Raw genomic sequence first — 26,349 nt, 5'->3', positions numbered from 1 at the left:
GCTCCTATATTAGGCATTTAATGAGCCTTGCTTACTGACTTGTCTGGGAACTGTCCCATTTTTGTCTCCTTGGACATACATTTGCTGGGGGCTGGCCCTGTCCCTTGCTGGGGCTCCTCTGGGCCAGTGGAGCTCCCGTAGGCAGCTGGGCTTCTACCACATCCCCAATCACAGCACCAGCAAGTCTGCCTTCTAGAACAGTCCTGATGGGATGGAGCAGCTTTCTGGTGTTACTCAAGTTCCAGTCAACATTATTTCACCTGATGCTCTTCACTACAGTTTCTTAGGGGATTTCACTCTATGGCACTTCAAGTCTCCATCTTTGCTAGCGTCTTCTAGACATCATTTTATTTTGACCTCAAGTTTGCAAGATTGTGTATGCATGTGTGAGCATGCATGCTCATGTGGGTATGCCTTTGATACTACACAAGGTAGATGCTGCTTTTTTTATTTTCAAAAATATGCTTTCCATTATCCCCTTTCCTCTGGATCACAGAGCTCTACATTTTCCTGGCAATGGGGAGAGGTTGCACAGTGAAGCCTCTGCTTTGATCCGAGTTTCACTGAGACCACTGTGGTGCTCCTCCCCAGCAGTGACTGCTGAAGAGATGTTACCTTTTGTGTTTGCTCCTTCCATGGCTCTTTGCTTAGCAGAAGTGGCATGCTGCTGGGAAGGAGGGTGAGAGTCTCCTGCAAGGTGACCCTGTTGATTGGACTCTGGCCAAGGTAACCAGGAGAGAACCCGGGCCCTCCTCCTTCCTGGTGCCATGGCAACCAGCTGGCACTGAGTCCAAGCAGTAGAGGGGCGTCATGGTCACCCCATGCAACCACAGAAGCTGCAAAGAGCAGCAACAGGAAGTTGATAGCCTAAACAGGAAACAGGCACAAAGTGGGTTAAGTCTCTAAGTCTCTGAGAAATGCAAAGAGAGAGGCACACACATACAACACCCCCCATGTCCAGTCCCACACTTCCCATCACTACCCACTAAAGGGGGGTTCAACTATCTAGGAAATGGAATTTCCAAGGTTCAAGAAAGACATGCTCTGTGATAAAGCCAGTTTTAGGGGTTCACTTCCTCTTCTGAGTTAAAAAAATGTCTTGGCCATCCTGATGAAATATTGCTTAACTAGAAGTTACAAAAAAGCTAATGATACATATAGAGGGGCTTTCATAAAAAAATTTACATTAACAGCAAGGAAAAGTAAAAAAAATAAGACATGTCTCCCCCCATTCCCCAAAATAGAACTATTATGATTTTAAAAAAATGAAAATAAGTCATATGAGGAAAAAAAAAGCAAACATTTTTCAATCTCTAGGAAACACCTAATATTATTTGTGGAACTTGTGGAAACTTAGAACACAGACGGAGGACTCCACAGGAAATCTGGACACTTTCAAAAGAACATACTGGGGCACATGGTCTTTCCCCACTCAGAAAACATAACGCCATTGAATTTTACCAAGAATAAAAACAAACTAAAACCACACAAAGGAGAGCAGAGTCAGAGGAATGACAAGAAGAACTGCTTGCATCTTATTGGGGGGAAGTGAAAGGTTCCAATCAGTTTCTTTTATCCATAATTAAGTAACCCAACAAAGGGTAAATCTCAAACCCCTGTGCACCTACCACCTAAGGCACTTTCAGGTGCACAGACTTTAGGCTTGGCCTCTCATTGCTTTTTGTTGTTTAAGTGTTGCCATCATACTGGAGGCCCAGAAGTCTGTTTCATTAAAAGATTGTCAAAAGGCAGCTCTGGATAATTTAAATAGCACAGTGAGAACACCCACTTTCTTCTGGCAGCAGTGTGATGGCACTATTGTTTTTCAAAAATAAAAGGCAGGAGGAAAATAAAAGCAACAAGACATTAAACATTCTCTCTTTGGAGCACAAATACAAGCCCTAAATTTTAAGGAAGCTACAAATTACTTCTATAGATTGTACCTCTTCAAGAGCCACATTCTCAACAGATGTTGACTTGTAAGCAACATTTCTAATGTAACCCATCAGTTCCAACAGCCACTCCATTCTCTTCAGCACTCCTGAAAAGACAAGGACATTTTCTGACTAGGAATATGGCTAACAGTTTTCCTTTGAAATGCAAAATAGAGCAGTAATAACCATGGTAACCAAAGAGGAACACCTGGTGAGGACTCCATCAAACAATCCCAAGTTCTCACTGTAATAGTGTTGACCTGTGATGGAACAAAAGATATTTCTTTGACACTGTGAACATCAGGGTTTTGTTATTAATGTCTGAGGAAGATGGTTGGCTTGTCTTCTGTTAACTAATTTATTCTTTAAATCTACTGCTATTAATGCTACCCTAGAGTTGAAATTAAGTTACTGACATTTCTTCCTCATTGTTAAAAAATATCAAAGGGCTTTTTCATTGGCAATAAAGCTTTGATTCTTGGAATCAAAATCACTTCTTTGCTGGGGTTAAAAATGATCATTTATTTTAGCAAACAAATAAAAACAAACAGCTACTGCAGGGAAAATGAATAGCAAAAACACCAGCATGGGAGTTTTGGTTTTTTTTCTCTCTTTTTTAATAGAAATGACATGGGGGCAACAAAGACTTCTCAGTCTTAGCCAGAATTTCCAAGAATTTTGTCATTCTAGAATTATCTTTCGATGAATTGATCATTCACTCTTATGTGTTTACAAGGAATGCCTATAGAGGCAAAATGGTTGAGTGGTTGGGAGTGCTGGGTCTTTTAAAGCCTGCCTGTGACACCTATATGATGATGCCCAAGTCATGAATGCCCCATGACTTAACCTTGATGTGACCAAAGCAATTACCAAGGACTTATATATAGGTAGCATCTGCCTAGGTATAGGGAGTTTTCCCACTGTAAATTCCCCACATTGAATAAATTTTATATCCCTCATATTCCAATGTGAGGGATGTCCATTTGTGTTTGGCTAATAAGTCTGTTTTTTAGATAAGAAAACAGTATTTTATTATAAGTTCATTGGGTAAGCACTGAAACAGACATCACTGTTAAGAGTCACAAAAGGAAAGCAACCAGCTCCAATGTCATTCCTGTCACACAGAGTGCAGTTCAAGACTTAGACTAACAAAATTTAACCCCTCAGATCTTCTAAAGTACACTATAATCACCTCTGCTTATTTTTTTCTCCAGGAAACTGGAGCAAGAAAGGTATATAGACCCTGTTTCATACCAAGAGATTTAGTTTCTGACATTCTAGGTCACTCTTTTTTTGCTTAAAGCTATTCTCAATATCAATGTTAAGTATAGAAAGGGATTCTTTCCCTAGGAGCTGTGAAGTGTTTTGGGGTTGTTGTTTTTTTAATGTTCTGATACCTGCATTTCAATGTCACTGTCTTCCTTTGTAACCCTATGTATTTTATTTGATGAATTTAAAAATGTTAATCTGACAAGAGATCCATAGGTTTCACCATACTTTCAAAAAAGATTCATGACTTTAAAAAAGGGTAAGATTGCCTGCTCTACAAGTTATTAAAAGAGAAACATATGGCAGGGAAGATAGAAGAACTTTTTGCATTAGACAACTACTTTCTATTCATGTGATCACCCATGTGTTAGATGTCAAAAAAAAAGCATTTGGTCTAAATCTTAGGCACATTTTGGTATTTTAGAAGGTGCATCCCATTTTCTGAGCCCAATCATATGGCAATCAGATTCTATACTAATCATTTCAATAGCAATCTTTGAAAAGACGGCATGCTTTGTAAATTAAAAATCCAACCCCTATCACTCATGTAAGCAATGGTAGCTATTCAAAGGTTATTAATAACATAGTAAACAGAACCAGTTTATGGATTCCCTGTTCAGAAAGGTGAAAATAAGATCTTCTCTAAAGTGTAGAAGAAAGGGATACTGGATTCCACAATCTGTGGACGTGGCTTTTATACTTCTAGCCCTGTCACTTTCTATTTGTGTAACTTTGGCTAAATCAATTAACCTCTCCTTATCAGTTAAACATGAAAAATAATACTTGAACTATCTTTGCAGGATTGTTGTGAGAAGTATCTGATCCTCACATAGGAGCTATAAAAGTGCATTGCAACCAATAAAACACTATGTAAATTTAAGTTTTCATTTAATAGCTTATACTTAATAGCTAGCAGTTACATACTTCCAAAGTGCTTTACATATATTATCTTTTATGATCCTCACAATAACCCTGTGAGATGGGTGGTTTCATTATTTCCATTATGTAGATGAGGATATTGAGGCTGAATGAGTTTAAATGACTTGTTTAGGGCCATAAGTAAAGTATATGAAACAGAATTTGAACTCAGATCTCCCTCCAAGTTCAATACTCTTGCCAATGTACCACCTAGTTGCCTCTATATTCATATCATCAGCTGAAAAACCAGAACCTTACTATGACTGTAGAGCAAACCACAATCAAAAGTTGAAAGCTCTTTACATGGATTCCTTCCATTTCTAATCCTAGAAAAGACTGGATTCCTCAAATAAGACTGTATGCACAGATTCAGATCTGGAAGAGATATGAAGGTCATTTAATCCCAACTTCTCATTTTAGAGAAGAAAAATTTGAGGACAAAAGAGGTTAAAATACTTTCCCAGGATCACACAGCTGGTCAGTATCTGGGGATCTGAGAACAGATCTCTAGACTCCATATCCGACACTCTAACTACTGCTTCCCTCTGGGAGCTCTCAAAAGGGTGCAATTTTCACCTCCATCTTCCCAATCACTAACACAATGCTTTGAACAGAATAATGATAAATAAAATGCCCATTCCTAAGGTGCTGTAAGATTTATAAAATACAACCTGGTGGAGCAGGTGATACAAGTAATAGCCCCTTCATTCTATTCATGTGGAAATAGGTTAGTTTAGTTTGGTTGGAGGTTAGAGAAGTTTCTTATTTACAGTCACATAGGTGGGATATGATATGGTTGTTACAGAAAAACAATTATCATCAATAAATTCAGCACTCTTTCTGTTTCAAATAAATTTAAAAAACTTCCCTTCTAGCTGATGTTTTACTAATCTGTCTTCTATTCCTAGGGTGTTTTCTTTCCTTGTCTCCAGTTCCTGGATTCCCTGACTTCCCTAATGTTTTAGCAAAAAATCCTAAATTCTGTGAATCCTTTTTCAGCCTCAATGGTAGTGACTTCCATGAGATTACCTTTAATCTACCCTGTATATTTCTTACTTGAATGTGTCTGCAATTTGTCCCCCCCCCCCCCCCCCGCCCCCATTACAACATGAACTTCTTGAAAGTGGGAACTATTTTTGCTTCTATCAGTAGCTCCAGCACTTCACAAAGTGCCTCCCAGAGTAGCCATCTAATAAATGCTGGCAGATTTGACACAACAAAGAAAAAGAAATACGATCTGGGCCTATCAACAAGCTCACAAAGTTCTCTCATGTATGAGAAGTTTGAACCTTGTCTCCAGAGGATTAAGTATTCCTTTTAGTACGTTTATGATAAAGAAACAATACACAAATAAAATTTAAAACAGATGATGGGGGAAGCATCACCCACCCTATACTCTCCCTTTAAAAACAATTAACTTACTTGTGTTTCAATGTCCCTCACCTGTGTTTGTATGGCTTATAATCCGTGCATGATATAAACCATGTAACATCATCCAAGCAACTGTTTCTTTGTCTTGATATCGAACTGCAGCCTCAATCACATCATTCCAGTGCATCAGGGGGAATCGACCTTGAGAGACTAAATATACTTTGACAAAGGCAGCCTTCCTTATGTTGTTCTGAAAATGGCAAATCATTTAGCTCCCATTAATTTAATCTCTCTGTGTTTGCTGTGCCCCCAGGGGCTAGGCTAAAAGCAGAGAGGCTGGCTCCGAACTTGGCCACCACTCCAAATGCTGGGACAGTTTTTCCTGGCAGGAGGCTACACTGCCTGTTTCTGTATTCTATTAAAAATTGTCCATTAGAGAAGGTAGGTCTTGATGGCAGGCACTATCTTTCCTCATAGATACTATAAATGTGTTCAGAGGTTAATTAGTGAGAACATTTGATAAATACATCCCAGAAGTAATGGGCTCTTGTGTTCCCAGTGCATGTTAGGACAACAGGCTCTTGGAGGAGCAAAATATCTCTTTTGGGCCATTTACTCCACTGTAGTGGTCATGTGCTAATAGTACTCTAGGGACCTAAATGGGTAACATGCCAACCATAGGCTTTTTACTGCCAGGAATTGCTCTAGACACCACACCTCCAACAAAATTACAAGGCTGAGAAAGACAAAGGCTGCATCTCCTATTTCTTTTGTGTCCTTGCAAAGTGCTGAATACAACTTCTATGTCCAACAATTGGGAAATGGCAGAATAAACCATGGTTTATCAGTGTAATAGAATATTATTGCACTATAAATAATGATCTCCATGAATAACTTTCAGAAACACAAAAAGACTTAACAAAGGGTCACAGAACAAAGAATAGACTCAGAATGCACACATTGACTACAGATATGTAAAAAAAAATAACAGCAGCAACAAAACCTGAGAAGGAAAGGGAAGACAAAAGTAAACAAAATGTTGCCATTGTTATTTTATTCAAAGTTTGCATCATGTTTAATGAACATATCAGATGAGAGAGTTAATAGGTGCATTTATAATTTTCTTAATTTATTTTTGACTATTTTTGCTTATTAGATAAATAATAAAATTAATTTTAGAAACAACATCAAATATCTAATGCTCAATTTTACACATCTCTAAAATATCCATGGCTTCTAAATAACTTGAGGACAATCAGGCTAACGGATTTAAATACTTATGTTCAAAACTGGGAAATGAATACATATTGAAAGTAGTTTGCAATGATTCACCAATTTGAATTTTCGACATAGCAAAAAAATTTTACTTCCAAAGTAAGATTCTGATATCATTACCTTAGTAATGTGGGTAATGCGATCAATTTCTGCATCTGTCATTTCCGAAAGGCATTTTGCTGCATTGATATACAGGTCAAGATCACTTCTCTGGCAAGCAAAAATTTCAAGCATATAAAAATGCATTTAGGCCACAGGAGAACAAACTTGTTTCAAAAATTTTAAATAAGAGAAAAATTATCATCTTTTGGATATTCTTTGTATCCATCTATGAACAGATCTGTTAAGATTTTCTACTTTAATCAAACACAAAAGAATTGATAATCCTATTTTTTTTACTGTATTTAATTTTCCCACTGCACAGTTAAAGAAAAAATAAGTGGGATCAGCAATTTTTCATTCTTTTGTGTATTTCTGACACCTCAAAAATGGCTTCTGTCATCTGCTGGCAATTGTTTTTGTCAATCTAAAGAAATCAAGATATATAGGTACCTCTTTAGCCTACTAGTATTTTGATAGTATTCTTCTTCTGAAATCTCTTTAAAATATGTAAACTTATGGAAATATTCTTGCTTGGATATTTTCTAGGCAGACTCTCATATGAAATCTCTTCCATCTCATTTCTACAGTCAGTTATTCTGCAAGGAAACCTTGAGTGAATTCCCTGGCTCTGAGCTGGATGATCTATGTCCAGTCTGCACAAAACCACGGCTCTAAATTTTAAACCTCGACAACCCAGATCTTGAAAGAGAAAACACTCCCAGTAAAGAAAAGAATGTGGTCATTTCTCCTTAATTCCCCACCCACTTTCTTAAAACATTTACTTCCTTGCCTTGCCAAAAAGGCTGTAAAAAAAAATCCTAAATATAAATTATAAAGGAATGCAAATATTTTTGCTCCTTACCCGAATCATGTTTGGCAAAAGATCAAAGATTTTCTCAGCAGACCAGCAGAGGAGACTCCAGAGGTACTGGGCTGGACTGGGCAGCTTCATAGCCTGGCTAAGTCCCTGTAAGGCACTCTGACATAACTCAGGGTTCTGGACAGGGAGTGTAGCTTCAAAAAGCTGCACCATAAACACTTCAGTGAAAACCTGAAGCTGGTCCTCCGAAACATGCTTCATCCACAGTGGCAGAGACACCAAAAGGTACTTCTTGGTTTTTAGCTGGAAACAAAACAGGACCCTTCGTGTAAACAGTTGAGACCAGAGTCAAAGGCCTATATTATGCAGAACCCCCTACATTCTGTCAGCTAATAGATGCAATGAATAGTCACACAAGTTCATGACTCTTCTTTGTCTATCAACACAAATGACTCTAAAATATAGTCTTGCTAGTGTTTGGATTTTGTTTCCCGCATAGTTTCAAAAACCTGTGGAGTCACTGATATAGCTAACAATAGATATTGATATTTTCCCCCTCTTAGTAATGTAGATGTGTGTGTGTGTGTGTGTGTGTGTGAGAGAGAGAGAGAGAGAGAGAGAGAGGTGTATCAATTCTGGTCATGAGTTATCCCTTTAAAACATACTCTTTTAGGCCAGTGGAATACAACACTGTTCCAGTTGGGAATGTTGAAGTACACATGGAATTCTTCTACAGGGGAGATTAGTGAATCAATTTAGCTAAAAAACTCTGAGCTCTGCAAGACTAAAGTCAATAGGGTGTCCAACACTAAGGGGTGAACCTACAGGGGCAGAGTGCCACCTGGCTGGTTTAGTAGAAGACAAACCAGCCCAGAATGAAAAAAAAAAACCAGAGCAAGTTAAAGCTACTCATGCTGTCTAGGACTGAAGTGAACACTGAAATTTCTAGCCTGTCATCTGATCCAGTCACCACAAGGAGGAAAAATAAATGGAAAAAGAAATAAAATATTGTTTCTCAAAGTACATAGAAGTTTATATTCTCTTGTTTGGAAAGCCCATACTTTTATGAAAGAAAATTCCCTGAAAAAGGAAAAGGCTAAACAATTCAAGCCTATTATTATTATTATTATTATTATTATTATTATCATCATTATCATTATCATTATTATTATCATTACTATTATAGTGTATTTCAGGTATTAATGTGCTAGGTGTCTTACAATTATTATCTCATTTGATTCTCATAACATCATTGGAAAGTAGGTGCTATTATTATATAGATGAGAAAACTGAGGTAAATAAGTGACTGGCTCAGGGTCATACAGAAAGAAGGAATCTGAAGGATTTGAACTCAGGTTTTCCTATCTCAAGGGACAACATTCTATCCACTGGGACAATAGATATACCAAAATGTTCTTTCTACAGTTTTCTGCATATCTCTATTAATACTACTGTAAACAATAAGTGTTAGCTCCTTAATATGAAACAAATAGATCTGGAAAAATGGATTATGATCTTGTAATATATGAGCAATCTACTGTTTCTATTAAAGAACAGTAAAATATTTTTATCAGTTGAGGAACAACTGTCCTTTCCAACAAATGAATAAACCAATGTTGACTCAATGAAGTTGTTTTGGTTGCAGACTTTGAAATGATAACATAGTAGTCCACAAGAAGAGACTCCTAAGGGCACTTAGGTAGTACAGTGGATAGAGCACTGGCCCTGAAGTCGGGAGGACTAGAGTTCAAATCCGACCTCAGATGCACCCAGTGCTTTGCAAAAATTTTAAAAAGAGAAAGAGAGAGACAGACAGACAGACAGACAGACTCCTGCTCACTCTTCTAAGGGAGAGTCTGCCTAGGACACACCAGTCTTTTAGTTGACCTCCCTATCTCTACTCTTTCCCTTGACCGTCAGCAAGGAAGTCGGGTGTCCTGTATAGTGGGTGTAGATTCAATTTTTCCAGATAACCATTGTATAATATTTTTGGACAAAAATTCACAATAGCACAAGTTAAAATATGACATATTGGCATTTGAGGATAGATTATGTCTGGAAAACAATGAAGTTATTTTTTATGTCTCTTGCTCCATTAAACACTGTTAGAAAGAAATGAAAATATATTTTCATAATGAGTCGTAAAATATTCAGGATAAAAGTTGCTTAACCTTAGGATGCTATCCAGTCATTATTCCCTTAAAATCATTTCTAAAAATTAGGCTTTCAGATTTGCATGATTTAATACAAAATGCTCAGATATTAAAGGATCATAATTTCTGCCTTTGGAGGACAGGCAAAATTCTTACATTTAGGAAGAACAAAGAATATTTCTATTAACAAGGCAGCACTTGCAGTTTCATAAGAGATGAAAGGAATAAAAGCTTTCTTTAGTTATAAGATTCCTTTTTTTTTGACTTTTGATCAAGAAATCAGTCACCGAGTAAACATTTAAGCATCTGGTAGTTACCAGGCACTGTGGGAAGTAATAGGGATACAAGAAACTCTTAGTCAAATGAAGTACAAAGAAGAAATGCAAAGAATAAATTGAAAATAATTAAGAAAGAAGGCACTAATATTAAGAAGTTGATATTCTCCTATATTCCTAAACCTTAATAGTTATCAACAGCCATTAAATTCTGTCAAGATTAGAAATAGCAAAGCTAATAAATTGCTTTCTCAAAAGATACAACATTGAGGAGTAAAGGGAAATTAAAATTTGGTTCCAACTGACCAGGACAATTTCAGACCCACAAAGAAACTGGAAGCACAACTATTAATTAAGAGTTAAGTTTAAATTTTCTGAAATCAGATTATCAAATTGTATTTTAATAATCAAATGAACAAATAAATGAAAATGTAAAAAATGAAAAATTTGAAATTGAATGCTACTTACAAAGTGCATAATTCTATAATATATAATAAATGTATATAATGAATAAAATTTTATTTTAGCATGCAAATCAAATAATCTATATGAACTCAAAGTGAATTACAATTACTCAAATTTTGAGGGGGGAAAAAGTGCTGATTCTTATTAGCAAAAGAAGCTAGAGAATGTCATTAACTATATCTGCATAAATGTAACTGAGTACTGATATGAAAATTAGCTACCAAACACTTTTTCCAATTCTGTCCTTAATTTAGTTAAACAAATCAATTGAATATCTAGTGTTTGGAAGACACTGAGTCAAGTCCCAGGCACCTCAAAAAAGATTACATTCTTAGAAAAATTGTGAACCTATTTAGAAACGTTCTCAATTATTCAGAAGGCAGTGAGATTTCCATCACTAGAGGTTCTCAACCAGAAGCTAGATGTCTAGGTCAGGTGCGTAATCACAGGTATAAAGTAAAGGCAAGACATATTCCATGACCTAAAATGAATATTGAGGAAGAGCCTTTTATTCAAGGAGGATTTGGGCTACTTAGCAAAATGAGACTTCATTAACAGAAGCACTGTCAAATAAAACAAATTTACAGAGAGTTTGGCAAAAGATAGAACTTAAGTAATCCTAAAAGTATTTTCAGATGAAAACTGAAAGTTAAAAAATAAAAAAGATGTAAGAGATATGTAAAGATTACTATAGCAAACTGATTTCACCATTATGGGGCAGTGGAACCATAACTTGGACCCCCAACTTCACAGCTCTGAATGTAGGAACAGGGGATGAAGAAATATCATTAACGAGAACAAAGATGAAAAGTCAGATGAACTTAACCAAGTATCTAGAGATTTGTGTTAGAAGAGTCACATTTGTGAAAGCACTGAAGGATCAACTGAAGGATTCAAGGGAAAAGAGAACAAAACAAGATGTGAGGGGGAAAAAAATCATAGATCTTATTCAAAAAAAAGAAGACAGCCAAGAAAACATTGATAACAGCTACTCTATATTCCTACTCTATCAGCCACAAAATTTATGACTATCTATATATAAATTAGAGATACTGTTGATGATGGTAGTAGTAGTAGGAAAAAATAAAGTTCAAATTACATTTTACTATTTTTAAATTTACTGAAAAATGTAGAAAACATAAAGTGTCACTGTGGTTATTGTGCAATGATTATGAAAACTCATTTGATTCAGTAGCAGTAATGCTACTTGCTTTAAGGGTTCTTTTCAAACCCCATATCTGCTATCCAACAAAATAGTTCAAAATTCCTTAAAAGATATAACGACAGAAATTCAATGCTCTTCAAATGAGGAAGAAAATACAAGCTTATCTACGATGCTTGTCACTGAATTTTAGAGATGCAGCATAAAGTACACAATGAAGAGGGTTTCTTTGTGGATGATGAGGTCATCTAGACTGTTTACATCTGATTGTATACTGGCTGCATCAAGCTCTGGAACATTGCAGAACCTGCAATTAATTTAGAAGCACTCAGAGGAGTTAGTTCCTACTATCCATGCAAGAAAATAGATAGGAATGGATAAAGAATACAGTCTAGATCATAACATACATTTTGAGAGAAAACCTATAACATTTGTCTATCATATGTATAGCTGAGACAGACAGTAGAGGACAGGAAGTGGAGAGTAGGTTGGATTGCTTTCAGGAAATTACAAAGGTCCTTTAATGACACCACACAAACACACCCAAGTTTCCCACAGAAATTTGTTGTTGCTTTCAATTTTTAAAGTTCTAAATTTAAATACCAAATAAAATGACTATTTCTACTTATATACAAAATACATTAAGAAAAAACTGTACACAAAATCAGAAATATTTACTACATAAAATTTCTTAACAGGTTTATAATAAATTCAACATTCATTTGAAAAGCTGCCCTATATATACCTGGATAAGTTCATCTGCCTCTTTCATGATATTTCTTCATACCCTATTCCTGCACTCAGGGCTGTGAAGCTGGGGTACAAATTATGGTTTCACTGCCCATAATAGTGAAATTGGTTTGTTATAGTAATCTTTACAAATTTCTTACATCTTTTTAAAAAATTTTTAATTTTCAATTTTAAGTATTCTTAGGATTAAGTTCTATCTTTTACCACACTCTCTCTAAGTTTTGTTTTATTTGACAGTGTTTCTCTTAACGAGTAGTTTCATTTCACTAAGTAGCCCAAATTCTCCTTGAATAAAAGGTTCTTCCTCAATGTTCATTTAAGTCCTGGAATATATCATGCCTTTTACTATATACCTGCCACTAAGCACCTCTAGTGATGGAAATCTCACTGCCTTCTGAATAATTGAAATTGTGTTTCTTTCCTGTCTTTATTACTATTTTATCTAAGCATTTTTTTTGCAAGGCAAATGGGGTTAAGTGGCTTGCCCAAGGCCACACAGCTAGGTAATTATTAAGTGTCTGAGACCAGAGCTGAACCCAGGTACTCCAGACTCCAAGGCCTGTGCTTTATCCACTACCCCACCTAGCCGCCCCTTATCTATGCATTTTAAAGAAACCTCAATTACTCTTTTTTTCTCCCTTGGAAACCTCCATTAACTGGTGGTAGTAGTAGAGTGGAGGGGAAGCAAGGAATTAAAAAATATCAAGCTTTTGTAATACAAAAGCATAATGTCACACAAAAGAAGTTTCTAAGCAGACTACATCTAAAATTGTAGGTCTTATTCTGCTCTATAAGTCCATTACTTCTCTGAAAAGAGATGAGCAGTGCTTCAGCAGTGGTCTTCTGAATCTGTGATTGGTAGTTACATTGATAAGAATTCTTAAGTTTAAAAATCTTTTTTACAATATTGTTTTTGTTCTGTTGGTTCTGCTCACTGCAGTCTGCTTCAGTTCATATAAGTCCTCCCAGGTTTCTCTGAAAATATTTTGTCATTGCTTACAAAGTCACATTTTTTTTTATACCAAAGTTTACCAGGATTGATTGTGGTATGGCAACAAGCAACGGAATACACCAGTCTCTGAAGAATTTAGGATAAATATCATATTGTACATTGGAAAGGTATGCCAGGTATTTTAGGTTGCAACAAAGGACCAGTAAGGAATTTCAAAACAGACATCATCAAGGAAATGTATGATAGGAAGAAAAGATGGGCTGTTCATATGGATAAGTGAGCAGGCTGAATGGTTCACTAATGACAAGAGAAAATGAAGAAGCTCTCTAGAATACTGGGTAGAGCCTGTAAACTTTTAAGATGATATTTTTTTCTTAAGTAAAATTCTCTGAAAGTAAAATTTGCTGTGGATAGATAAAAATTATGGCCATTATTTCATGTTCCATCTAGAAATCTGGTTCATTTTATTATTTGTTTTCTCAGTTTCCTTCTACCCATCTATATAGATCAATTCTCCTCAAACAATGCCCTTTCCTTCTCACCTCTACTAGTTTTGAGATTATGCTGTATAGATAAGATTATCTATAAGTGATGAGTGAGTAGGTGGGTGAGTGAATCTACTCTGGGCAAGGAGGGTGCCTAATCATCCTTAATATCCCATTCAGTCATCTCCCAGGAAACCAGAGTCTTCTTGGCTACCTTGACATCTTCTCTGACAGACAAGTCACATAACATCCCCTGCCTTGGACCCAACAAACTATCTACCTCTTATTTTTGGCTGATCACATCAATATAATCATTGCTACTAGAAAGGATGTGACTGTCCAAAGGCTTCATTAACTATCCCTGTGCATCTCCAGATCAATGCTCCCTTTCCTAGCCACCATTTCCTTATAAGTGTGGAATCAGCCATCTGTGGAATCAGTCATTTTTATATTTGTATTCCCAGCCCCTAGTAGAGTATTTAGTGGCATTTTCATTTGTTTTTAATAATATCTTCCAGGAAATTAAAATATGTATAATTCTATTTTTTTTTTGGTAAAAAAGGTTATGAAGTGTTTCCTTTGTTGATTAACCATGCAAATACCATGAAGGTAGCATGAGACTTCATAACAAATGAAATATTATATATGAATATATACATATACCCATAGCAATGAGGCAGGCAGAAAGACTAGGTACTGTTCTTGTAGTCAAAAGACAGGTTGTGTTACTCTTAACAATACATACACAGACACACAGACACACACACACACACACACACATACACACACTGCTCCCCAAGTGAACATCAGTTTCTTCAGCTATAAAATTAGGGTAATGTTTAATATACTGGAGATCAAAAGTCAATGAATCAATCAATCATTTTCTAGCTTTCCATTTGCTACCTAACATCTGGGAATAGAGGACCCTCTAATTTCTTTTTTTAAAGATATGCTTGTCAAATACCAATTTTGGAAATTCTTTAGAAAAGGAATTAGGTTCTTTAATAGCACCCAAAATTTTATTTATACATACACTCAGACTGTGGATTAGTGGTGGTGCTACCCACATCCCCAGGAGCATAGCTGCATTTTGAGATGATTGTGCCTGGGTCACCATAATTTCAATGGATAATTGCTGAACTTCTTCACCTAAAAGAGAAGAAAAACTCTTAATACAGTAATTTTAAGACATTTCTTTTTTTTAGGGTTTTTTTTTTTTGCAAGGCAAATGGGGTTAAGTGGCTTGCCCAAGGCCACACAGCTAGGTAATTATTAAGTATCTGAGACCGGATTTGAACCCAGGTATTCCTAACTCCAGGGCCGGTGCTCTATCCACTGTGCCACTTAGCCACCCCTTTTCCTAGGTTTTTTTGCAAGGCAGTGGGGTTAAGTGGCTTGCCCAATGCCACAAAGCTAGGTAATTATTAAGTGTCTGAGACCGGATTTGAACTTAGGTACTCCTGACTCCAGGGCTAGTGCTCTATCTATTGCGCCACCTAGCTGCTCCCGATTTTAAGACATTTCAAGTAAAGCATAGGAGTCATGATTTTACTTCCTTCTAACATAAGGAATATCATTTAAAATGAATATTTCAATATGCCATTTAGATGACAAAAAAAGCTATTTAAAGCATATTCTTAAGTTAATATACAACTGACAGTTTTTCTGCCAGTTAAAAGGATTCCAGGAGATCAAGAACCTTGAATCCAAAACTGTTTTAGACTCTTGATCAGGAAATTCTGGTCTTAAACCATGAGAAGTTTGCTACCTTGTTCCCACACTAAAGGCCTCCTCAACAATAAGGTTCGGTTGTAACTAGAATTACTTAAATATAGCTTAAAGATCCACATATCAGCACCATTGGTTCCTCATTTCCATTTGTCTGATTTTTTTTAAACTAAAGCTGTAACAGTTCTCATTCAGGATTTAAGGACACAAATGGAATTATCTAATATAAGATATATTTTAACACTGTCTCCAAAAAGATCACTGTATAATTTTGGGGTTGTTTACCTGGCATCTATAAATTTTTTGCTAAATGATAACTATACTTCAAAATAATTTGCTCTTTTATAATCCTTTGTATTTTATGTATTTAAAAAAATGTTCTGAAAAGGGGGTCATAAGATTCACTAGACTGTCAAAGAGGTTCATCAATTACACAAAACACAAAAAAATAAGAATTGCTAGCTCTAGATTATAGAGGTTTCAAATTTGCTGTCCTCTACAAAACTACAAAACTTTTACCAGAACCTAATTAAAATGTAATTGTGAAATGTTTAACAAAATAATAAAAATAAAAAACAACATAGTCAAAACTGCCTCTCAAAAAAGAGTTAAGAGTTCCCTGCCTGAAAAGAAAAGATTAGACCTAGGTTTTTATGCCTCTTCTCAATAAGCATATCTTAATTCCATTTAGGGCAACAGTTCTCAAACTTTATACAAAATTTTTTTGTTGTACAATTTTTAATTTAATTTTTTAAAAGCCCAGATAACAGAATATTTCCACAAAACAGAAATGTGTGTATAAAGTCAAAATGGAAAATATAACATTTGTAACCACTAACAAATATTTAAAAATTCAAGTACTGATACATCCAAAATTGAATCTAAAATTTGAAGATGTTTATTTTATGAAACTACAGAAAATTGAGGGAAGGATTTTCTTTTCAAAAGAAATATATGGGGCAGCTAGGTGGTACAGTGAATAGAGCACCGGTCCTGGAGTCATGAGGTCCTGAGTTCAAATTCGGCCTCAGACATTAATTATCTAGCTGTGTGATCCTGGGCAAATCGCTTATTAACCCCACTGCCTTGTAAAAACCTAAAAAAAAAAAGAAATATATAAATAATTTTTTGTCAACATATAGATATCAGGGTCAATTCAAAATGACCTTGAAATTATTTGCTCTTATTTCTCTGTGACATCAGGCAATATTAAAGTGATTACTTAGCTCAAATATTTATAATTTTCAAAACGTTTTACTCTTAAAATTTATCCTTCAAAGAGTTTTTATTTATGTGGCTATATCAATATTTTACATATTAGAAACCAAAACTTCTATAATAGTATTATTATAACCTCACAGATATTCCAAAAGGATCTTTGAACTATCCTTTGATAACAGGGCATTAGAATACTTCCCTAGATCAAGTGAAGCTTCTTAAACAATAATTACAATCTTGTTAATATCATTCAGGAATAAATTATTATTTTTTGGGTTTGCAGAGGACCATGTTGTCATATACGTGACTAGCATATTATGTTCTGTAAGAGAAGTGTTGTGCAAAAACCATCCTTGTTTTCCAGAACTGTTTCACCTCATGGTCTGACTGATAGGAAAGAGGACTTCTGGTGAAGGTCTTCTGGTGGGAGTCTGTGGCCTTGGGGATATGGTCCCTCCTGTATCAGCAAGGCACCCCATTGACCCAGCATGCCAGGCTAAGCGCCACAGCATGTTATTTTCTGGTGACAAGCTGGCAATGACAACTAGCACATTCAAACTCTGGATGAATCATCAGGACTGGCAGACCTTTCACTCAAAGGTCTAACTGTGTGACCACATTGTATATCCAAACCTGTCTGATGATGGACTAATCATCAGAAGTACTCCAAACTCAAAGGAATAATTTCAGCATCTCTGAAAAAACACCAAGGATTCTCAATGTGGCCTAGAACACATTTCACTAGTCGGGTCACACTGGATGAAATGTAGAGAACACTTATTTACCAAAGTTTAATCTCATAAGAGGAGAAAGAAGGGAAGCCCAGTTCACAGGTGGGTACTGGTGACTTTCTCCAACAGTTGCTATGGATTTCATCGCCACTTTCACAAGGGAAGGAGGAACAGACTCAGGACCTACATTAGAGAAGAAAGAAACAAATCACCATCACAGAAGTGCTTCCTCAAAGAAAATAAAGATAACCAAGGAGATTTATGAGAAAATGAAAGTGGAAGGGAGTCCTCTTTTATGAGTTTCTTCATGTTGCTGAGCAATACTTCCCCCTACTCCAACCCTCAAGGCCTACAATAATTTGGAAGAGAAAAATGACAGCTGAAGTAAAAGAAGGGTGGTGGTGGTGAGGGGCTGGCTGCTCCAGCAGTAAATGTATCTTCATACTCTGTGGTCTAAACCTGGGAGTAAAAGGACCAATTTGGTGGTTAATGAAAGTAGTCACAGAGTACCGGCCAAAGTACATATTCCTCCAATATATATATTCCTCTAAAAGGAGATTCATTTACATCAATATGTTCTTTTTAGGGGCATTCCAATAAATCCACCACCAGAGTTAAGCATACCATTCATTTACATGCTAATATCTCAATATCAGTTGTTCTAGTCAGATAAATAACTCACTGATATGAACTTAAGTGAACTATTGATTTGGTGGGAAAGGGAAGAAGGAAGATAAAGAGGAGATATAGCTGTACAAGTCAGAGATAACCTACTCTTATGGGACCCTTCTCCCTGATGGTCTGATCAGATTCTCCTACTTCTCCTTTAATAGAGATACTGGAACAAATTTCTTAAGGGACATGATGCAATCACACTAATAGTTGGCATTTATACAGCTTAACTTCATAGCTCACCACAACCCTGTGAAGCAGGTGATATTATTGTCCCTATTTTACAGATAAGGAAACTGAGGCTGACAGAAGTTCAGTGATGAACTTCTTCACCCACCTAGCATTTGAGGCAAGCTTTCAACTCAGGTCTTGCCAACAACAATGTACTGTGTCATCTAACTGCCTAATCCTCCAAAATTTAAACTTTATTCATTTAACTAAGGGCACAATTGGGCAATACATTCCAAACCGTACATTTTAGTATCATGGTACATATTACTCTTTTCTTCAAAAATTTCTTTATGCTTTGGCTCCTCTACCAACTTTAGTTAAGGTGGAACTGGCCAGAAGTGGGACTTCTGGTTTCTCTTCCTTCCTCATCAATATATAGCTAACATCACTTTTTTTTAAAGTTTTTGCAAGGCAATGGGGTTAAGTGACTTGCCCAAGGCCATACAGCTAGGTAATTATTAAGTGTCTGAGGCCGGATTTGAACTCAGGTACTCCCGACTCCAGGGCGGGTGCTCTATCCACTGCACCACCTAGCCACCCCTAATATCACTTCTAAAAAGAAATGGATGGATGAGTAAGTTATTTTTTGCTTGTAAAATTTCAAAGAAAGGCATATCTGCCAATCAAAATATGCATTTGGAATAAATAAAATGTGTTTCCCCTCCAATTTAAACGAGAACTCTGAAGGTGTTAGGGAATATTGTTATCATACTCATAATTATTACTGGAACCAAAAATATAAAATTTATATAACTTGGCATTGATTATAACATGTACGCCAACCTAAGTCACATTATACCTTGATGGGACTAATCTTGATGGCATTTTGATTAAGGAGAAAGGGGAAAAGAAGTAAGAAAATAGGGCAGGTTTAGAGTGTGAAGAGATAAATACTAGCAGAAAGCATACACTTTACTGAATACTACTTAAAATATTTGAGCTTGAATAGAATAAACAGTGAGAAAACATCTTAAGACATTATCTAGTACAGGTCATGATTTCCAAATAAAGAAAATGAGGCCTGGGAAGATGAAATTACTTCTATCTATGATTTACTGTGTTAATTGCAGGTAGCTAATTGGTGCAGGGGATATATACCAGTTGAATGCCCCTGGGCAAGTGACTTAACAGCCACCTAGCTCAGTTTCCTCAACTGTAAAATGCAAATAATAATAGCAACTATTTCTCAAATTTGTTGATTGGCTTGCTCCCTTTTACCTTCTCTTTTACTCCCTTCAGAAATCTTCCAGTCAAGAGTTATTTCTTCTACACTCTATTTGCTCTATCATCTTAGTGACATTGCCTTATCAAGTAGAGGAATATTTTGAGTAACTCTTTTTTCATCCAAATGGGAATCTATAACCCAATCAGATACCAAATATTTTTAAAGAAACAAAAACAGGTATAGAAAAGTGATACTGAGAAATAATAATACACTTTGCTCCATGTCTGTATGCAGTAATTAATAAATATTTTTCACTTTCATGTTTTTCAACTGTAAGTCATGAAGCAAGAATGAGCAAATAATAACCCATGGATAGATAGCCTGAATATCCTATGGATACAAATGAAATGACCTAAAAATTCTAAAGCAGCTCCCAATAAAACTGGCAGTCAAATACAGTGATGTCCTTGAGGAAATATGATGATACCTCATCTTAAGTGATTAAAAAAAAAAAAGAAAGAAAAGCTTAACTGATATAAGGAAGAATTTTAATATTGAGATAGAAAAAGTCACGATGGAGAAAACATGTAAACATTCAGAAAAATGAATGGAGGTCCTAAGAAACAGTAGTAGTCTTGCTTTGCTTGGGGGTTGTTTAAAAGTGATTCTGTCTAAAGTCTCTCTACCACCTCAGGTACTTTAAATGGCTTTCATGTCCTGATGGGGTCATCTAAATAAAAACCTTAGTCTTTCACATGGGGTCTCCTTCTTCAGAAATACACACTAATTGACCAAAACTTGGATGTCCAAAGAACAAAATGTTTGTTAACCCCTCTGCTGCTAGTAGAGGGCAAATAATTTACCATAGACTTTTCATTCTTTAAATTGCTAACATTAAAAATTAGAAAGTCTTCTTGTACATAGGCTTGGGAAATCATCTGATAGTTTCTTCTCTTCCACTCATATCAAGAATGACTCTTTTTTAATCCTCTAAAAGAGTTTCTTCTTCAAGACAGCTCACCAAAGTTGTCATCCTCCCCACCACAGCCCTGCTAGGCTGTGGTGAGTGACATCCAGACATTTTAATTCAAAGACTGCTACAGAAGGGAGTTATTAAAATTCAAATGAGCTGAGCATATTGAAGAAGAAAACACTGGTTTGCATGCACACCTCTGTATTTGGCCATCCCATTTAGTCCCACAGAACAGGGTTTTGTTTTGTTTGTTTTAAATGGGCTTCTGAGGCTGAGGTCAGCCTCCCACGGCCCCCACGCCTCTAGGGTCATCATCAGTAATTTGGAAGGCTGAATGGATTTTCTACTGAATCTAGTCAGCAACTTCGACAAGGAGGCAGCTCTCTCCCATAACCCATAAGTGTGAAATGTCTGATTTTTTTTTTAAAAAGAGTATTTATTGTACCTGTTTTCAAAATGGGTTGCAAGCTGACAGTACCGTACAGCCACCAGTTTGGCTGTACCTGAGTTATCAGCCATAAAGGAGAACAGATGGATTTCCTAAGAATTCACAAATGGATCCAAGAAAGCAAATCCTCTCCTGGAAAGCAAATATAAATTTGGACAGTCCAAATGAGCAAATTCCATTTGTTCAGGATAACAGTTTATCCTTTTTCTTCCCTTACAAATTTTTTGCCTCCTGCAGATAAATTCTTCACATCATCATCATACACATTTGCCTCATTTAAAAAGATAGATGTGAACACATCCCCTGCTCCTAGCTTTGTTTTGTCACAAAATCCATAAGCCATGTTGGCTAGGTTTCTGATTCTCAATAATTAATATTTTTTATTCTTTATTTTATTTAAATTTTTTTTCTTTTGTAATGTTTTACTCAGGGTATTAAGCATTGCTACCACTAGTGATGAAAATATTTTTTAATCTAGGAAACAATAAAGAAAACAGAAATATATCATGGTGAAAGGATAATAGTATGTTTTCTATATCTCCAAGTATCAGTAGTGTTTTTTTTCCTTAAGCATGTTAAAATAACTCACAATTTGGGAGCTCACATATATCATTAGACATTGAGCTTTGAGGGATTCCTATGCTGTCTGTGAAAGTTGGGTGAGCTGATCTCTAAGGATCCCTACTCAATTGTAAGATCTTATAACTTCTAGAAACCAAATCCTTGTCTGGACAGCTTTATTCAAACTTCATCTAATACAAAAAAAAAAAAATCACATTATTTTCTTGAAAGTCTGAGAATTTCTAAACTTCTTTTAAAAAAATAGAATGCTGTTTTTACCTGAAACCTTACCATCAAGTCTAGACAACAATCCTCCCCAATGAAACTCATCCTTCAGTCAGGTTAGTATTCAATTTAACTTATTCCAAAAGCCCTTAATGGAACATTATCACATATATTTTTTAAATATGGTATTATTCCAGCTTTTGTATAAAGCAAGATAACCAATTTCTGACATCAACCAGCTTAAAATGGAAAAGACAAGAATCAAAGAACAGAAAAATATAGAATTGTGAATTTAATAAATTATTTACATATGGATAAGTATTAGAACACATAGTTTCAATGTAATAAAAATTTATGATTGGCACTAAATACATGTTGACTGACAGGTTATGTGTGGGTATACAACAGAGACTTTGCTATAACGGGAGGCCCAGCAAAACAAAATATATCTGACATACAATCTCCAATTAAATGACAATCAAGATTAATCTGGCAAGAAAAAGAAATCTCTATTGAGAATTTTCAGTGAAAAATTCATGTCTTCAACAGGTCCACCCAGACCCAGATGTTTATTTTGCTCAAGATAAAATACCCCCCATTTTTTTTTTGGTGGGGTTAAGTTTTTTCTATAGAAAGATTCTTAGTGGCCTCTGCTGTAGAGGGATCTAGGGTTTAAGGCAAGGGAGGACATTTCTCGGCCTCCCTCCCATTACCCCACTCATTGTACCCCCCAGAAACTCTGTGCTGCTTAGCTCTGGAGTGGCACACTTTTGAACACAATTACTTACTATGGTACATAAGAAGAAAGAAAGATTAAAAACCAAGGAATTTGCTCTCTTACCTTTCTTCCCTCCTTCAATGATAAAGTCAACAGCTGCCCTAATAAAGCTGTTCTCAGGCAAATAGCTAAAGTCAGCAGGAACTGCAGAGACAGAAAACCATCAAATTAGCCAGTGAACTTGGCGGGACTAATGAAGGAAAGATAATGATCTCCTGCTGCCATTTCAACCTAGAGACAAAGCTGAGATGTTTATGCCATTAATCTCTGCACAATACTCCGTGGCTGCAACTAATTCTATTACGTTAAGTGACTGATGTCCAAGTAATCATTTAGGCTTTGCAAGCAAATTAAAACAATGGCAGAAGTTGTGAGGCTGCCAATCACAGAGATTGGATCACTTCGGTAACCCACTGAGGAGGGGGTGCACTGGAGGAAACACCTACTTAATACTCCACCAATGAGCTCAATCAGGGGGACCTCTTGGGGGATGGAGGGACACTGCTAAGCGGCTAAGGAAAGTACTCTCAAGCAGGCCTCTCTAGGACATACTGAATGGTACGTATGATAGATGGAAATTCAAAACTTGCATCCATGCCAAAAAACAAGGTCCAGCCAGTGAAGTGACCAATACTGGTTACTGACCTGGAACAGAAGTCATTGATATTTGAGCTAGTAAAGTTCCGGGAGTCTCTTCATCTCTCTTTTCCTCAATCTGCCATAATTTTTTTATCTAATGGTTTTCTCACAGCCATGAATGACACACTTGGAAAAGTCCATTATAAAGAAGGCAGCAGAAGCTTTATTTTTAATAGATGGACTATAAGATTTAGAGCTGAAAGGAAACTTAGAAATCATCTATTCTACCTCCACTGGCATAATAATAAATCCTACTATAACTCATCACTACAGAATTGAATTTGCTATAGGTCAAACATGTTTTCAAGAATATAACAAAAATAAACCTAATTAAAAAGTAAAAGCCTAATAAAGACTACATGTTGTATGTGGATGATGTTAGCTTCATTTTCTATCAGTAATCTTTGACATTTTTAGTTATATGAAGTTATATTCTGGGAAAGAAACATATCTTGCACTAAGGAAAGAACCTTAGTACAAAGCAGAATGGTTGAAAGAGGAAGAAACTTATTATAGTGGACTCTCATTTTAGAAGCATCCATTAGTTATGCTCAATAACTAGATCTCCAAATATTAAGGTACAATGATACCTTTCTTAATAAATACTTGGTGATTAATTTATTAGGATACGTGTTACTATTTTAGAAGTGAAACTATATTAAAACAGTAACTTCTAGTAACAAAGTTTATTTAGAGTTGAGTTTGATGATGCATCAGTACTAGATTCCATAAATAATAGGTTAAGACTCTCCTAAAACCCTTCAACTAGAATGAGCCTAAATAAATGCATGAGAACTATGAGGTAGTTTTGGTTGCTTCAGTAAAAAAAAGCTGGAAATGGAAAAGATTGTCAAATTAAGGTCCATAATTTTATCTCAAAGGCAGTTGAGCTTCAACACTTTAAATAAATTTATTCCATTATTTTTCTTAGTGGTATAAAAAAAAATCCCTAACAAAACAGGCCCATATGTAGATAGTTTATGAAACCTGGGGACACTATGAAATCTGAATTACAGCTAAAGTACTCTTACCAGATGTTCTACTCTGAGTTGAGGACAAGCTAGATAGATGGAGATGTCCAAGAAGCCAAGCTGCATTTGTCTGAAGTCCAATCACTCCAGAGAAACTGATGACCTATAAAGAAAAATGTAGGCATTTATTTACAAGATACATTACAAACCCATGCTTAAGAAGAGGACATTCACAAAAATGTCACTCCTGATAATCATAGCCATAGCTCGATCATGATGGAGAATATAAAGACAACGAACTGCAAAGAGAGTAGGAACTCTGTGCCAATGAACCAGTTAGCTTTAAAGGAATTCTGTTTATTTTATTAATATTTATAATTAAAATAAACAGAAATCCACACATGATTGTAATCTCTGTGATTAAAAAAAATCTTTCAAACACCAATGAGGGATTATCACATTGTTAATCTAGCTTAAGAAAGTATTAAAATTGATTGTTCATCTATATATCAGCTATTAGTCCCTACCAATCTTTACTGGGTTTTAGCTCTTTGATAATGTAGTTATCAATTCCTTGAGGTACCAACACTGATGTTAATTCTATAAGAAAAGTTATGTATGCAGGAGATAGCATTAGATAACCAATCCTTTACATCATGCTCATTGAGGGTCCTCGGTTTGCTTGGTTATTTTCCAAACTCTAGTCCCTTCTTTTGGAATTTTCTCAAAAAAGTAATGCATCCAAAGGGAAAATCCATTTCGCTTGAAATTTGGCATACCTAAACAAAGAGCTGTCTAAAAAAAATGAGCAAAAATTCATAGACCTATCTTGAAACATACTCCAAAGTTTGCATTAATCATATCAAAAGGTTTAAATCTTCAGCAAAAAGAAAAGGAACAAATCAATTTGCAGGTAACAGGATGTAGACTGATAAGAAGATCTTGCTTGCCCAGAGGACTCTCTAGTCCAAGAAGAAAGGTCCCATTCTTACCTGAGTTATAGTTCTGATTACTTCATTAAGTTGACTTTGAATGTGAGAAGACTGAATTGACTCTGATTTCAGCTGCAAATGAAAAAAAAAAATTAAAGCAAGTTTAGAATAAGCAGTGGCATTCCAGAAGCATTTACTATCATCTGATAAACTAGCAGATGCTTTTTGTTTATATTATTGTTTCCAAACACAGTATAGTATCTCAGAAAAGTTAACGGTGGGAAACATAAAGTACAAAGACAAGAGGACAATAACAAAGTAAAAATAATAGCATGAAATGGCATTTCCCACTGATGGATCTTAAAAGTTCTTGTCCTTTGCATTCAATCACCTTTTCTTAGGTCAACAGGTCAGCCCAAAGTCTACAAGGTTTCAACTTCAAATCCAAATGATGAATTATTTTACATTATTTTTTCCACTAGTTCTTTGGATCAATCAATTCTAATAGCAAGAATTTGATATGCAAAGCAGCATCCACACAACAGCACTTTAGACAGGTAGGCTCATTTGATCCATGAACTGAACTGAAAAGAAAAATCTTCAAATATTATCATCAGATTCTATTTATTTTCATTTTTTTTTTTGTTAAATATGTGATTTCATCAGCACAGGAAATTTCCTTTATTAATGGAGACAAGTAACTTTTGGGGAACACATAGTCCTGGAATTGCTGAGGGCCCTGAGAGACTGAAGAACCTGCCTAGAGAGAGTCATATACATCAGTGGCCAGCCCTGAACCAAGTCTTCCATATTAAGAGGCTGATTCTCTGTTTACTATGCCATTCTGCCGTGTCCTTATGGTTTTAAATAACAATCTTATAGATCTTTAAAAGTTCGACATTCAAAAAGAGATCCTCCTCCTCCATCTCAAAAATGAAACAGCTGACATTTAATAACTCCTTGATAGACAAACATATGTTTGATGCTTGTGTGTCTCTTTTTTGTTTTACCTGCATGACTGCAGCTTCAGAACCAACCAAGGCAACCAGACCATTAACAGCTGCTAGGCATTGCATTGTGGGAGAACCCTGCAAATCAAATAATAACAACAACAAAAAAAGCATAGTTTCAACTTTTGGGATTTTG

The 26,349-nt window shown here is 35.8% G+C and overlaps 1 protein-coding gene across 3 annotated transcripts in view; it reads right to left on the bottom strand.

The window, feature by feature from the left end:
• Positions 1 to 26,349, bottom strand: part of FOCAD (focadhesin) — a 362,553-nt gene that overhangs the window by 20,089 nt on the left and 316,115 nt on the right. For all 3 annotated transcript variants that reach the window (XR_012472869.1, XM_074208785.1, XM_074208786.1), the window contains 11 exons: positions 26,214 to 26,291; positions 25,264 to 25,335; positions 24,332 to 24,434; positions 22,725 to 22,805; positions 17,663 to 17,791; positions 14,965 to 15,080; positions 7,732 to 7,992; positions 6,888 to 6,977; positions 5,565 to 5,742; positions 1,944 to 2,041; positions 616 to 867 (listed from right to left, as the gene is read on the bottom strand). Coding sequence is in view for 2 of the 3 variants with exons in the window: in XM_074208785.1 (XP_074064886.1) it covers positions 616 to 867; positions 1,944 to 2,041; positions 5,565 to 5,742; positions 6,888 to 6,977; positions 7,732 to 7,992; positions 14,965 to 15,080; positions 17,663 to 17,791; positions 22,725 to 22,805; positions 24,332 to 24,434; positions 25,264 to 25,335; positions 26,214 to 26,291 (1,458 nt within the window). In the remaining variant the exon portion in view is untranslated. The remainder of the gene's footprint in view (positions 1 to 615; positions 868 to 1,943; positions 2,042 to 5,564; positions 5,743 to 6,887; positions 6,978 to 7,731; positions 7,993 to 14,964; positions 15,081 to 17,662; positions 17,792 to 22,724; positions 22,806 to 24,331; positions 24,435 to 25,263; positions 25,336 to 26,213; positions 26,292 to 26,349) is intronic.

Source organism: Macrotis lagotis, chromosome X (assembly GCF_037893015.1).
Source record: "Macrotis lagotis isolate mMagLag1 chromosome X, bilby.v1.9.chrom.fasta, whole genome shotgun sequence".
Taxonomy (NCBI): domain Eukaryota; kingdom Metazoa; phylum Chordata; class Mammalia; order Peramelemorphia; family Peramelidae; genus Macrotis; species Macrotis lagotis.
Note: the sequence above shows the minus strand (reverse complement) of the source record. Positions and strands in the feature narration are given on the sequence as shown.